The sequence below is a fragment of the Anabrus simplex genome, chromosome 13, assembly GCF_040414725.1.
Source record: "Anabrus simplex isolate iqAnaSimp1 chromosome 13, ASM4041472v1, whole genome shotgun sequence".
Lineage (NCBI taxonomy): Eukaryota > Metazoa > Arthropoda > Insecta > Orthoptera > Tettigoniidae > Anabrus > Anabrus simplex.
The window spans coordinates 53011198-53028058 of NC_090277.1; the positions used below are offsets into that span (position 1 = coordinate 53011198).

At 38.1% G+C, this 16861-nt stretch overlaps 1 protein-coding gene across 1 annotated transcript in view; it reads right to left on the reverse strand.

Annotated features, from left to right (window-relative positions):
* The window catches only part of LOC136885056 (neurobeachin-like protein 1), a 398107-nt gene that overhangs the window by 356823 nt on the left and 24423 nt on the right, over nucleotides 1-16861 (reverse strand). Inside the window, exons 6-9 of the mRNA XM_067157452.2 lie at nucleotides 7467-7616; nucleotides 4405-4623; nucleotides 3626-3709; nucleotides 2253-2390 (exon numbers count right to left, since the gene is read on the reverse strand). Coding sequence (XP_067013553.2) covers nucleotides 2253-2390; nucleotides 3626-3709; nucleotides 4405-4623; nucleotides 7467-7616 — 591 coding nt within the window. The remainder of the gene's footprint in view (nucleotides 1-2252; nucleotides 2391-3625; nucleotides 3710-4404; nucleotides 4624-7466; nucleotides 7617-16861) is intronic.

Genomic DNA, 16861 nt, shown 5'->3' on the forward strand with positions numbered 1-16861 from the left:
TTTTAACTGGTTTTAAGAGAAGAAAGAAGAAAAGATGTGGGTTGTAATTGACCCCGGATGATCACGTCGCCAAGGGGCGATGTCCTTATCGCCGTTCTATTTCTTTTAATTTTTTTTTTTCTACGACCTTAGTACTATCTGTAAGTAAGCATCTACTTTTGTTACCAGGAAATCTATCGATGTGAGAAGGGAATCAGATAATCCAGGTTAAATTCATCTGACTTAATGAAGTACTTAAAAGGATAATATTCTACTGTCCAAATCATCTTCGCGCACGAGAAAAGTATTCTGCTGTTACCAATAATAGGCTGTAATCTACTTCTTTTAATTGTAAATTTATTATCAATTATTTGGGGCTTTGTGTAACTGTTTGTAATGTTACTGAACGTGTTAGTTCCTTATAATCTGAAAATCCCCATCAGGGAAGTGATTAAGAGTTGGAAATTGTTTCTTGTCACCGTTCGGCTGTGTATTTGTTTCCTTTCTGGGTGGGTAGCCATTTTGTGGGCCTTCGTCATGTGAACCCGTCGCCATGACAGCAGTGTTTACTTGTGTGTGGGCGTTGCCCGTGTTATTTTTGACATTTGCCATCTCTGTCCTTTGTTATGTGCAGACAGCTGACGGGCGGTACGAGAGAAATTGTTGAATTCCGTCTTTGGGATGAGATGTGATCCTGTAATGCGTCTCTATTTCTCCCTATGCTAGGCTGTTGTGAATTACTAATATTTTATTGCCGATTATTTTGGTCGTTGGCGACTAGTTCTAACTGTAGATCACTTAAATCTTTAACCTGTTTTCTCCTTCCTAAAGTTTGTTTGTGTTGATTCTATTTATCGTGGATTTCACATGTTACTGCTCCCGTTCTGCAGTTGAAGTGGTTTCTAAGAAACATTTTTCACTCTGAAATATACTTTGTGTGAAAACCTGGTTTGGAAAAAGTGATCAATTAAGTACCCCATTCTTAGATTCATTTCTTTCGGTTATTACTTATTCCTAGTTTACCCTCTCTGAAGATTTCTTGAAAGTACTGCTTGTGAGCTCACATTATTTTTCCTTTTAATTGGTTCCCATGTTTTTAATTTCAAAGAACCTGAAGGTCGTATAATTAATTTAATTCCTTTGATTTTACTTCATTGAATTTGAGCTTTATCTTTAATTACAATTTATTAATTTAATTTCTTTTAATTTTTCCTCTCTGGATTTGAGCTTAATCTTTAATTACCATTTATTAATTTTATCCCTTTTATTTGCCTGACTGAATTTGAAATTTACTTACTATTATTCAACTTTCTCTCAATAAAGTTTGGTGTAATTTGAAAATGAATTACGATTTTAGTCAGTAAGCATTATTTCTCTTTCTATCCACCTGACCTCTGTTTAGCCTAGCTGTTTCCACGCTTGCTAGGATCTTCTTTTGGGAAAATTAGTACTGATTTATTTAATTTGTTTCCCTGATCGTGCAACTACTGTTGTGAAATACCTAACTTGTAAGTTCGCGACAATCCAAGCAGCCAAAATGATATTCCTTAGCAGAATAATTGGGAAGACACAAAGGGATAAAATCAGAAACATAGAAATCAGAGAGAGAGTTGGATTCCCTAAACTGGAAGACAGGATGGAGACCAGTAAGCTGAAATGCTATGGACACATGATGAGAATGGAAGAGGATAGACTTCCAAAGTGAGTGTTTATGGAGAAAATAACAGGAGGAAAACAACAGGGAAGGTGCAGAAAGAGGTGGATGAATATGGTGAAGAAGAGTATAGAGAAGAAGAATAAAAGTAGAAGAAATAACAAAGGAAGGAAGGAAAGGCTGGGAAGATAGAAAAATGCAGAGGTCCTCGATTCACAACCCGGCCCAAAAGACTGGAAAATGGAAATAATAAAGAAGAAGAAGACTAAACTTGCAATATTATGTAATGATTGTTACGTTCACCATAACAAGGGAACGTTTTAACCTCGATTTTTATTCTTCACCATTTCTAGAGAACACCATCAACAATCAATTATTTATCTTCATTTTAGATACACCAAGATTTTTATAAATTGTTTTAATTATGTCCTTGAGTTTTATATTTAAGTTAAATGTCTTTGTACTTCATTGGAAGAACACAGCCATAGCTTCAGTGGTACTACTGAATTTCGGTGACAGCAGCCCTTTCAAAATACCAAGCGCAGTTTCCAGTACAACGCTGGAAGCTAATCACTCCAATTCAAGTATGACCTACAAGTCCGGGAAACATGCAACTCACCTTCAGTCTATTGTTTTCAGGTTCCTCTCCCTCCGTTGCCATAGACAAAAGTGCCTGGAGCAGATCTCGTGAAGGCTGTCCTAATGCTCTCAGTCCCAAAAACAGTCTGTCATATCCTTCAGTCATTAGCATTCTCTCCTGCAACACCAAAACACTCAATTATTGCATTCCTCTAAAGACCTATTAACAGAATATATTACACAAGATAGTCTCATTGAAACCATAAATATACAGGGTGGCTGAAAACAACGTGAACCAGGAATATAAGTGTTAGAGAGTTTGTCGTACTGATAAATAATTTCATAATTTAAAAGAAATAATTTGATATCTCGCACCATTGTCCTTTTATCACCTGCCAATCAAATTGCTTTGCAGGCGAATTCATATGGGCTTTGTGCAGCAGCATTCTTAAACAGCTCTATAGCTCGCATTAAGCTGATTTTGAAACTCGCAATGCATGCCTGACTGAACACACCAACCTCTCACAGCTTGCAAAAAGGCTAGCAGGGAGATAACAACTCTATTAGAAGATTCTCCTTTAAGCCAGACCTAAAAAGGTTGTTTACTGCCTTCTGTTGATTTTTTTTAGTACTACTTGTGCCAGTAACACTGGATCCCTGACCATTTAATATATTAAATTCCATCCTCTAAGAGTCCTCGGATCGTACTGATATAAGAAAAGTGTTTTTCCACCAATCAATACACAATGTATTTTAAATAGATTAAACTAGTACCGGTTTTGGCTCTTTAACGGCCATCATCAGCTAGTACACGATTTGTTTCGAGCCATTAGACAATTCACAAGTTGTTATCCGGATGTCTAATGGGGGATGGAAATGTATAAAGTAGCATGTAATTAAAATATCAGTAGTCAAGGTAAAAAGTTACAATAAGTTAGAACATGAGTATGTAGGACATATTAAAACATATGGGTCATAATATAAAACACTTAAAAAGTTTTAACACATTAAAATTTGGTATAGGTAGACACTTGTTAAAAAATTTTAGTTCATGTTACATAGGTTCCATTCTTCTATCTTCTGTGTAGATTCTTTGCTTTTATGTTATGTTGATTTCAGCTGTGTATGGTAATCTTCGAGAAAGTTCTGAAGCTGGTATACGTCATATTGATATGGACCTTTGTCATGAAGAATTTTTTATATTGTGTTATATATTCCAACTTGTGATGTACTATGGTAAGTTTTAATATAGTAAACAGCAGGTCTTGAGTTTGAATTAGAAGTAGTTGGTGGCAACACCTCTCTCGTCTACGTTTGTGGTTGTAATTTTAGTTGTTGTGGAAGTCTTGTGCCGATGTGTTTGAATAAATAAATAAATAAATAAATAATAAATCGTACTGATATATCACTTACCTTTCCTTTAGATGATCCACTTAACATTACAGTCATTGTATCAACACACACAGTGGCTAGTTGTTGATTCCCCGATGGAAACCTCTGTAAAAATATAACAAGACAGTAATTGGTATCATTTCAGTAACTATATATTTAGTCATAGTTAAAGGACAAGAAGCTAAGAGCAAGAGTGGAAATATACACATTCTTCTTCTTCATCCATATCTGTCATCAGATGTTAGTGATCATTTCGGCTATCACAGTTTTGTTGTGGAATAGTGAGATGAACATAATATGTTCCACGTCCCCACTCTGGCAAACTAGCGAAAGTGACAAACTAGGGAATCTGTAGTTCTCAAGTTTTGGTCTATATTTTATTATTTATATATTGTCTACCCTCTGTCAAAGTCTCATATCTGCAGCTCACTCTGTATGCCTAACACATAAAACCAATCATTAAATATAAACAATGATCTGACATGAGCAATCACAACTTCTTTCAGCTCTCCTAAACTTTTGACAATTTGCAGATTCGTTAGTTTGCCAGAATAGGGACGATATTGACTGACAAGCGGATAAACCTCACAGTAACTAATTTAGAAATGTTGATGTTTGCTTACTGTGCCAAAAATTAAGTAAAGTGAAATAATGAATTTGGAACAAAAATAGAAGTACATATTTTGCTGTAATTTTCCTTGATCACGCAGGTTTCATAGCTTAATAGAACATGAAAGTGTTTACTGATGAGAATAGGAAGAGCATGCATCTTGTCATAGATCATTAAGCTGACAACTTACAAGACTCTCTTCGATGATTGTACTGAGTGTTTCCAGCATCTGATTATCGACCATCACTTGCTGGATCTGAGCCTGCGTCTGAGTGTCGGACATGAGCTTCTGTAGGGCGTTCACTATTTCGCACAGCATGTCTGAAGACTTTTCGTGCCAGTCTCCGGTCACAAGTTCCATCATGGCGTCCTGATACAGTTGGACAATAGTACCCACTTCAATCTGCCTCTGGAAAAGAAAACAACAAGAAGATGAGAACCACAATCAAGATTATGATGATGATGATGATGATGATGATGATGATGATGATGATGATGATGATGATGATGATGATAATAACAATAATAATAATAATAATAATAAAAAATGTCTTAGTGAGAAACCTGAAATCAAAGAAAGAAAAACAGAAAGAAAGAAAGAAAGAAAGAAAGAAAGAAAGAAAGAAAGAAAGAAAGAAAGAAAGAAAAATGTTGAGGAAAACCTTGAGCCCCAACAAAGACAAAGGTGAATGTATAAGATGGCACAAGTAGAGGATTGCATTCTATGGATCACATAAGAAGAATGACTTCAACAAGGCCCAAGTGAATCTTCGCCTACTTAGAAGATAAAAAAACAAAAGGGGCCTGGTTCAGTGAGGTAGAAAAAGATTTACAGGAGGTGAGCATCATAGATGATGATTAGCTGAGACGACATTAATAATAATAATGATAATAATAATGATAATAATAATGATAATAATAATAGTAATGAAAAATGCCTTAGTGAGAAACCTGAGATCAAAGAAAGAAAAACAGAAAGAAAGAAAGAAAGAAAGAAAGAAAGAAAGAAAGAAAGAAAAATTTTGAGGAAAACCTTGAGCCCCAACAAAGACAAAGGTGAATGTATAAGATGGCACAAGTAGAGGATTGCATTCTATGGATCACATAAGAAGAATGACCTCAACAAGGCCCAAGTGAATCTTCGCCTACTTAGAAGATAAAAAAACAAAAGGGGCCTGGTTCAGTGAGGTAGAAAAAGATTTACAGGAGGTGAGCATCATAGATGATGATTAGCTGAGACGACATTAATAATAATAATAATAATAATAATAATAATAATAATAATTCCACCTTTGCAGATTTTTTTTTTTTTTTTTTTTTTTTTTGCTAGGGGCTTTACGTCGCACCGACACAGATAGGTCTTATGGCGACGATGGGATAGGAAAGGCCTAGGAGTTGGAAGGAAGCGGCCGTGGCCTTAATTAAGGTACAGCCCCAGCATTTGCCTGGTGTGAAAATGGGAAACCACGGAAAACCATTTTCAGGGCTGCCGATAGTGGGATTCGAACCTACTATCTCCCGGATGCAAGCTCACAGCCGCGCGCCTCTACGCGCACGGCCAACTCGCCCGGTTTTGCAGATTTTAAGAAGGCACTTCTTCTCCTTCTTCATGAATGGGTCACTTAAGACCACGCTGTATCTACATTTGTTGGCTTTTTCTTTTAGTCCAGCATTCTTTCATACATAGTGAATGGGTGTGTTTTCGTTGCAGGCATCATACATGTCTGTTAGTGTTTCATCATCCTCAAAAACTTGTCTGTGTGGTTTTGCTGATTTCATCTCAGTCCAGTAGATTTGGTGAACCTAATTCCTTCAGATATTTCTCCGTGTGTAACAGTTTGAAATTGAAACTCCTAATAAACTTTGGACTCCACCCAAAATTAATCAAATTGATGGAACTCACCTTAACCAACACAAAATCTAAAGTCAAGTTCAGAGGAGAATTACCCGAGCCATTCCTCATAAAAACAGATTTAAGGCAGGAGAATGTCTCATCACAGCTGTCCACAATGCCTTTGAATATATAATGAGAGAATGGTACAAGGATAACCCGAACACCAAAACTGGACAGCATAAATTTGAACTGCCTGGAATTTGCTGATAACCTTGCACTCGTGTTCAACAACGTTCAGTACGTCCAACAACAAGTTAAATCACTACTATATCTTCTGAAAACCAGGTATGATGTTAACAAGAAATCGAAACTGCTGACAAATTTAAATATTTAGGAGAAATAATAATATAAAACTTTAATGAAAAGCAGACATGGCATAATAAAATAAGTAAACTGACCAGAGCACAGTAATATCACAAAGAACACAGACAATAAAAATGCCTCTCAATACCTACAAAATTAAAACACTATAAAAAAATTACACAACCAGAAATAACATACAGAAGTGAAACTATTTTCAAAACAATAACATTCAGAACATGAGTAAACAAAAACTACGAAGAAAATGGACACTGGAGACTAGCCTCTAATGAAACAGTCTACAAGGAAATGTGACCGGTAATGAGCACACAATTGGGAAGAAACAAATCTCATTCTTTGGACATCTACTAATGACACCAAAAAACAGGATCATCAGGAGAATTATAGAACAATTATGGACCAGTAAGAACAACATTAAATGGATTACAGAAATCAAGGAAGATAAGAGGGTACTCGAAATTACAATAGAAGATTTTAAAAAACAAACCAGACAAAATCAAGAAACTCACAGACAACAAATGAAGATCAACAGATGGACAATGGGAAGGGTGATTTCAGACCAAGGGAAAAAAGTAAGATCCGAGAGAATGAAGAAACACTACAGACAGGAAACTGAAAACCATTTTTATAAAATTAACTAAAGTGGTCCAATAAAGGCCATAAAATTTAAATAAATAAATAAATAATAATAATAATCATTGAAGGCTTTAACTGCCATTTATGCTGTGTGTCAATTTTGATTATCTCTTTTAGTTTTAACAAATGACAGACAAACCACAATCCTAGTGAGAGATTTATGTGTAGTCCGCTTTAATCAATTTTGTTAAGCAAACATCAAATGCGTCGCCAGAAATCTTCCACACGATGAGGTACAATATGGAGTGCTGATTGGACTCTTATCTACCCTTCAAAAATCCAATTACCACACCTGAGTAAGACATGTGATGCTGGAATCAGGAAGCTAACATTTTACCAATGATCCGCTGAAAAACAACAATTCTCACTCAAGAGGAGAAGGATACACTGGATGTACGTACCTGGTCAGGTGAAGACTGGTTCAAAACGTGCACCATCATGACAAAGCACTGGACAGCTGTGTGTCGAACTTCCCAAGAAGCGTTTGTGTGCGAAACTACACTCATCACGATATTCACTGTAGCCGGACAGATCGCTCGAAGAGCATTGTGCTGCAAGAGAAAATGAACCGCCATGTTACTAACAAGATTAACAAACTACTGTCCCCACAAATAATATTTATAATTCTTGAAAACAGATATGAACAATCATCATAATAGGAGTAATAAAATACATAAATATCAAACAATTAACTTTTTTTTAAATATCTTTAATAACTAAATGTTCTTCCAGTTTAGCTTCAGTCTTAATCATTGATTTTTATGTGGTAAAAGGTTATAATGCAGTGCAAGTTCAAATTAGGACAATTATAGTATATATGAAGGCTATTTTTTTTCAAGGCCCGATCGAAACAAAATTAAAACCATAGTGAAAATCAAAAATGTTTTATATGCGACATTTAGCTACACCATCTAACTACTTCTCTACATAGTCACCGCTCCGATGTAGAAGTTTGTCATATGATGGTACCAACTTCGATGATTATTATTGTTATTATTTATTTACATTTGATGGCCTTTATTGGGCCACTTTAGTTAATTTTATAAAAATGGTTTTCAGTTTCCTGTCTGCAGTACTTCTTTGTTCTCTAGGATCTTCCTTTTTCCCCTTGGTCTGAAATCACCCTTCCCATTGTCCATCTGTTGATCTTCGTTTGTTGTCTGTAAATTTCTTGATTTTGTCTGTTTTGTTTTTTAAAATCTTGTTATAGAAGGCTGCCACCTGTGCTTTCAGCTACTTCTCTATGCTGGTCTGCAGCTTGTTGTCTGTGCCAAAATGCTGGCCTCCTAGCCAGAATTTCATGTGAGCAGAGAGATGAAAACCAGAGGGAGCCAAGTCCAGGCTGTATGGTGGGTGATCAAACACTTCCCATTGCAACCGCTCGACGAATTTCGGCTGCATTGCACCCCTCAGCATGAAGAAATCGAATTACAGCATACAGTTCACAGTTGGCAGGAGGCTATTGTTCTAGGCATGTTTACGTGCTCAGTGAGTGCTCAGAACTGACAAGTGTGATGTGACGTGGTTGATGGGCATACTAAGACATTGCGTAACAAATCTGAGCAACGCTTCATCGGATTCTCACTATGGTTTTAATTTTACAACTGATCGGACCTTGAAAAGAAAGAAAAAACTCATACTAATTAGTTAAATTTAATATTTCTTAGTTTAGCATCATCTCAATACTCTAAATTTTACAATATTTTAGAATATACATAACACATATAACACATTAGGATCCTTGAATCAACTACTGAAAATAGAGAAATATACAGTACTTGGGTTTTGTCTTATTGTAAGTGTTGTATACAAGGAACTTGGTATACAGTAACACAACATAAAGTTTATTGCTTCAATAGTTTTATACAGTATTTACAAGAAATATAATGAAACTTGTCTTGAAGCTTGATTGATTGCACGCAGTTAATGCTGTTATTAAATGATAGACTGAAAGTCTGTGGCACAAATATATATTTACAAAGAGAGAGTCCTATATACACATTCACACCTATCTTGAGGAGATAGTCTATTCCACAGGGAAATGTCCTTGGATAGTCGAAAACTATGTGCTGTGGGATAACAGGCGTAACTTGTAGGGAGAGTCGCGTTAGTAGAATACTAATATTTGACTTAGACTTGCAAGGAACTTGCGTCAATATCTTAATTCGCAGAATGCTAAGATAGTCGTTGGAGCACTGGTGAGGACTTGAGAGTGTAGCAGAATGCTTGACTCGGGGCTCGACGTGGCTACAGGAATCAGGGAAGATGAGGCAATGTCCGGAGGTGAGACCTCACGACCAGCAATCAGTCCACCTGTTCAAGACACATTTTTAAGAGGAACGCCTCCGTGTTTGACTTGCGGTGTGGTCTGGTCGTTGGACACTGGGGTAGTCCTCGGTAAGGCAAGGAACGTCACTACTTATGTAGCGCTGGCTGACGTCACAGACGAGCATGCCAGGTGCAGTGCAGTCCTCTCGTAGGCTCTGGAAACATCGGTGATGCGGCGGGTTGCGGAGCTTGTAGGCGCGGAGCTGAGCGCGGAGGACACACACAACAGTAAGTTTTAAAAATAATTTAAATGTATTTAATGACCATGATAATAAAATTTTATCCCATATCACGGATTTAGGAGAACTGAGACTAATGAGGAGAGAGCCGTTGTATTTGAAGACAGCAGTGTACAAAGATGCTGAGATTGCCCTTTTCCTTTGGTGTTTCCATGAATGTCTTTGTTGTTTCCATTGCATCCTCTCCCACACTGTCCAGTCATTGCTTTTTATCTTTTATGATTATTCTTGCTCTGCTTCAGAGCTTTCTGTTGTTTATTGTATGTTCTTGCAATTTTGATATTTCATTCCTGTTATATAATATCAATCAATCTAATCAATCAACACTGATCCTCATATAGGGCTATCACCCAGGAGACAGATTCTCTACCACTTGTTTATCTAGTCTTTCATTAAATGATTTCAAAGAAGTTGGAAATTAATCAAATATTTCCCTTAGTAAATTATTCCACTCCCTAATTCTTCTTCCTATGTAAAAAAAAGTATTTGTTCCAGTGTGTCTACATGAATTCAAAAATTATCTTCTTATCTTTCCTACATTTAAAAACTCCATTTTAAAAAAATGCCATTTTGCTTTACGGCGCACCGACACAGATTGGTCTTATGGTGACGATGGGACAGGAAAGGCCTAGGAAAGGAAAGGAAGTTTTTTTGCTAGGGGCTTTACATCGCACCAACACAGATAGGTCTTATGGCGACGATGGGATAGGAAAGGCCTAGGAGTTGGAAGGAAGCGGCCGTGGCCTTAATTAAGGTACAGCCCCAGCATTTGCCTGGTGTGAAAATGGGAAACCACGGAAAACCGTCTTCAGGGCTGCCGATAGTGGGATTCGAACCCACTATCTCCCAGATGCGAGCTCACAGCTGCGCACCCCTAACCGCACGGCCAACTCGCCCGGTTTAAAAAAAAAGCCTCCCCTCAAGCTGATTTGTCTACTAATGTCATTCCACGCCATCTCCCCACTGACAGCTCCGAACAATCTGCTTAATTCCAATATAAAAGGTCCATTATTGGACATAAATTTTCCAGCTAACTCATTCTTGGGTGCCAGCACTTCACCCCAGTGTGCCAATTTGGGCTCATCAGTTGGTAACCTGCACACCTACCAAGACCCATTGCTAATGCATATAGTGGAGGCCACTGCATAGTCTACTTGGAGCCACAGGCAGTGCCAATGCACTATGAGAGATTGACATACCAGGACGAAACTCTGGCAAACCAAGAACGAGTTAGGTGGAATCAGTATAATTTCCAATAACTGACCATTAATACTGGAATGAGGAATTAACTCATTCAGGACAAATATTTCGTGTACAATCCACTTAGTCGAGCTGTTAGTTTTCTTAATGCCAAGTCTTCCCAGCTTGAAGCTTGCAACATTTTCATAACACTACTCTTTTGTCAGAAATCACCGAGAACAAACCGTGCTTCTTTCCTGTGGATTTTTCCAATTCTTGAATGAACTAATCCTGATGATGATGACGATGATGTTTGTCATTTAAAGGGGCCTAACATATAGGTCAACGGCCCTTAATTGTACCAAGTGAGACGAAATGTAAGGAAATTAAAAATCCATAATCCTCCACTGACCAGAATTCAAAACGTGAGGACAAAGAATGAATGAATGGATATGAATGTAAAACAATCAGTGGATCCGACCCACAATGCCCCACATTCCCAGAAACTAACATTAAACAATAGTATTACCGACCATCGGACTGCTTCTAAAGCACAATACTGAAACGATGATGCTTGTAGTCTAAAGGGGTCCAAAATCCAAGTCATCGGCCCCTCATAATGGTACTTATTGCTAGTAAAGTAGAACTATGGTATCTGACATGTTGTGGTACTAATCAGAAGTAGCGCAGACTCGCGGTATTCCACACATTATGTTACTACTCACAGGTAATGTAATGGGCACATGTAACACAGAATGCGGTGCCATTTACAGGCAATGCAAACCTATGGTGTACTATCCCATGGTGTGAAGTAATCCTGGCGAGGATTCAATGCACTGGAAGAATTCTTACCAGTGACTTCTACACCCTCTCCTTTACATCCTTATTACAACCTCTCAACAATCTCATACCTATACGAAGACATGTGTACCCTTTATTTACAAACTCACTTATGTGATTACCCGAACGAGGATCTTTCCTTATGTTAACACCTAGGTACTTAAAGCAGTCTCCATGAATTACATTCCTCTTGGTGTAACATATAACCAGACTTTTCACCCTGCTTATTGCGATACCATTGTCTGCCGTCCATGTAACAACTTCTTCGAGATCTTTTTGCAAGTGCTCATGATTCTGTAATTTACTTACTACTCTATACAGTATCACATTATCTGCAAAAAGCCTTACCTGTGATTCCAGTTCTTCACTCATATCATTTGTATACTCAAAGCATAAAGGTTTGAAATATTGCCTTATGGAACCCCCTCTTAATCATTACAAGATCACATCATGCTTCACCTACTCTAAATCTCAGAGTTCTATTTCCTAGAAATGTTGCCAACCATTTAGTCACTCTTTTATTTAGTTCAGTAGCACTCATTTCCATCAGTAGTCTCACATGGTCTATCTTATCATGAACCTTACATAGGTCAATAGCGATACAGTCCATTTGCCCTCCTGAATCTAATATACCTGCTATGTCTTGCTGGAATCCTGAAAGTTGATTCTCACTAGAATAACCTTCCTAAACCAAACTGCCTTCTATCAAACCAGTTGGTAATTTTACAAATGTGCAATATAATCAGAAAGAATGCTTTCCCAGAGCTTACATTCAACCCATGTCAAAGTGACCAGTCTGTATTTACCTGCTTTAGTTTAACAACCTTTCATTTGTACACTGGAGCTACTACAGTATAGTATTTTAACTTTCACATTCTCGTGAATGTTCTTCTACATTCAGTTTGATATTTATGCTCAATTCTGCCTTAGTAGCATCACCAAAAAAAAAACCAATGTAAAAACAATAATTACTAAATACAAATTTATCTTATTCAACACTATCTTATTAAATAAACTTCATGCCTGGCATGCATCTAGGGGAGAAAAGTATACATTCTTATGGAACAATATATCTTACTATTACAATTATGTCAAAGTTGGTATTTAGATAATCAGGCACTTCAGGAAGCTTAAATTCACAAGACAGAAGCATGGATACACTACAGTTCAGAATTATCTATGCATGAGCAATCTATACATCAATGGCATGCAGAAGGAACTAAATAGAAAACCTGAGAAATGCACAAGATTTCTTGAATAAATGGGAGTAACATTCTTTTAACAGAGTTGGCATAGAGCTGAATAAGAAATTCTCAGAAACTGATAATTTCTGGTGCTGGCGAGATGTAGTGTTTACAGTGCACTATGTCTTCTGGTATGGGCTATATCAAATTTGTTACTTTCATTGACCTGTCTCAGTCTCATCCTTGGCTTTGACAATATGAAAGTGACTGAGGTATGAGTGATGCTAGTAATACCATTGCTTATGCAGCCAGTCCCTGTTATGAATGGTGGGAAAATATCGCTCATAGGGTCGGTTGGTGCATGCATTTCAGTGGGCTTGGCAGACTGATATGTAATAGCAACGGCTGGCTCGGTGAGGAAAGCAACGGGAAACTACATCACTCCTCATTTCCCTAGCATGCCTCTTCAGTGATGCCTAGGCTATTTATGACAGCTGTTGGCGGAGCTGCGGAGGATCAAACCAGCCTTCGGGCTGAATACCCAACATACAACAGGCAGTAAAAAAAATGGCATATGGCTTTTTTTTTTTTCAATGCGTCGCACCGACACAGATAGGTCTTATGGTGACAATGAGATAGGAAAGGTCTAGGAATGGGAAGGAAGCAACCGTGACCTTAATTAAGGTACAGCCCCAGCATTTGCCTGGTGTGAAAATGGGAAACCACGGAAAACCATCTTCAGGGCTGGCGACAGTGGAATTCGAACCCACTGTCTCCCGGATGCAAGCTCATAGCAGTGCGCTCCTAACCGCACGGCCAACTCGCCCAGTCATATGGCTTTTAGTGCCGGGAGTGTCCGAGGACATGTTCGGCTCGCCAGGTGCAGGTCTATTGATTTGACTCCCGTAGGCGACCTGCGCGACGTGATGAGGATGAAAGGATGATGAAGACGACACATACACCCAGTCCCCGTGCCAGCGAAATTAACCAATGATGGTTAAAACTCCCGACCCTGCTGGAAATCGAACCCGGGACCCCTGTGACCAAAGGCCAGCACGCTAACCATTTAGCCATGGAGGTGGACTAATAGGCAGCGAAGAATGTCTTTGTTTATCTACTCTACGATAGGACTCCTCCAGACAGTCCGGACTAGCCTCTTTTATACAGAGCACATATATCCAGTTTACAGCACAACTGCCTATGTGCTAAAGAAAATGGTGTAAGCAATTTCAGGTAATCAAGTTAGGTTTACGTACAGACCATCTTCCTAACGTTTGAAATTGTAAGGTTTTAGTTTTTAACTGAACATCAGTGAAGATGGAACTGCTAGGTGCTAGCTTGAACAACAGTCACCTTAAGTATCCCTTTATCATCCAGAAATCCTTTTTCTCTAACTAGGTGAGATGACAGAGACACCTGTGTACTTCCTGAAGTGTTGTATTTCATATTTCTGGCAAGGCCAAAAGTTGAAGGCATAGATAAAGCACTTAACATTGCTAGCATGATAACAGATGGTATGAATGGATGAAGGATTTCTTCTCCAGAAGATCCAGGTTTTTCTTTGAGAACTGAGAATGTCTTACTGGTAATGAAACTTAAAACAACTTTTTTTTTTTTTTTTTTAAGTTCATATGAACATTCATGATACAACTCAGCAGCATAGCGAGGATCAACTGATGTGGGGGTTATAGTTACAAGAACACTGATACACGTGAAATTATCTTGATATTCAGATTGCAGTAGGTACCGGTAAACTACAAAATCTTACATTAAAATACAGAACAAGAACCATATGGTCAACATCAACAGTTATACAGCGAATAATATGTTCACATTACAATCAAAATCCAACTTTTGATACTTATTAGACAATAGATTCAAGAGATACCTAATATACTTAATTCGACATACTCTAGTGCTCCACCCATACCTACAGATATTAGACCTACTTCCAGCAAAATAGATAACTCCGCCCCTTTGTCAGCCTCATCACAGTTGACTCCATCCATCCTCTCCTCCCTTCCACGCTCCCTCATTCCTTCCCCTCCGAGTTCACTACCGCCTCTGCAGCACAGTTATAACACGAGACTCAGAGCCAACAGAAGGGCAGCTACCAACGCAACAGTAGATAGCAAATAACAGCTTTCAACAAACATGCAAGTCCTCGTCTGTTCCTAACATCGTAAACAGAATTCTCTCCTTGCGTTCAACTTTTTAATCTTTCCTTTCCTTCTCTTACAGAGAACATTTTCCAGTATCTACTGACATTTCCTGACATGGTCTCAGTCAATATTATTGCCTACCGGTGCTAAAGGCCCCTTCTGCAATAATTCAACTGATGCTTCAGTTTTACATTATGCTCATGATTTCATCAGCGGCCTTGAACATGTTGTATTTATGACATTCATTTTAGTGCTTGTTATTCACGCCCTCATGTCGTTGGCATTATTTCATTGTCACACTGTTTTTCCACTAATAATTTTTAATGAACCATTTTAATTAGAAATTTGTAACAGAATGAGTTTTAGTCTCTGACAAAATATTTTTATGGTTTAATCATTGACAGTGTTTCCATCAACATGTTTGTATAATGTATCATTTCTCACATTTTTATATACTGAATTTTAGTAACTGGCTAAACTTTTAGCTTCGATATTAATATAAGGTGTACTCTTGAAGATTGTTTTTAGGCTGAAGATGCCCTAAAATGAGGGCGAAACATGTCCCATTTAACTTATAGTATGTTTATGTAACCACTATAAGTGGAAATTAATGTATTGAATAGGTGGATAAATGATCGCCTTTATTGTTTTTGAACAGGTGGCAGATTCTTGTATCAATTGTTTACCTAGCTTTTTCTTAAATATTTTCAAAGAACTTCGGAATTTATCAAACATTCCCCTTGCTAATTTTGAAATTCTCCCTTACGCCTCATCCTATAAATATGAATCACGTGCCCGGAAGTAACAAGGAAATCTCATTTTCTCGTTCTAAACACGAAGAGTATTCCTGACTTTTTTTTTTTTTTTTATAGGAATGTGTGCAGCTGTTCTATCAAGCCAATCATGCAAAGGTTAAGGTTAGGACCAAACAAATAGTATATACAGGGTGTACACAAAAGAATATCAAGGTTAAAAAAGGTGTATAATTTCTCTTACATATTGTATACAATAGTAATTCATACATGGGCTGAAAGAGTAACTGTATAAGTTTTCAAAGTGCTCGATGTGAGAACCTTTATTCACACGACACATGTCCAACAGATAGTCCAGCTCTTCCCGAACTTTTGTCGTCGCATCTGGGGTAAGGGACGTGACAGCCGCAGCAGCCCTACATCTCAATCCAGGTGAAATGGAATGGTGTATGGCTTCTAGTGACGGGAGTGTCCGAGGACAAGTTCGGCTCGCCAGATGCAGGTCTTTTGATCTGACGCCCGTACACGACCTGCGCGTCGTGATGAGAAAAATTAACCTATTATGGTTAAAATGTCGACCCTGTCGGGAATCGAACCCGGGACCCCTGTGACCAAAGGCCAGCATGCTAACCATTTAGCCATGGAGCCTAAGCTGGCTAGTAGCGGTGGTAAAACACGTGATCCTTAACAAATCCCCACAAAAAGCAATCACATGGAGAAAGGTCGGAGTTCCTTGCAGACCACAGAAGCAGAGCCTTCTCGTCTGGATCATGATAACCGATGCAAGCATTCCTACACAGGTTGAGAAAAATGTGGAAGTGCACTGTCTTCGTGCCAAATGATTGTTTGAAGTCCAGCCAATTCTGAAGCATATCAAGGTACAGAATTTCTGTGTTAGTTTTTTCCTGGAAAAAGAACGTCGCATAAACCTGTCATTCAGTTAACACACAGAAAACTTCAATTTTGAGGGGAATCCATTGTATTCCACTGTTGCATGCAAAGTCTCCAGCGCCCAGATATGGGTGTTGTGTGTGTTCACTACTACTGAGGTGAAATGTTCATTCATCACTGAAGACTACACAGATAAGGAAACCTTCATCACCTTCCATCCC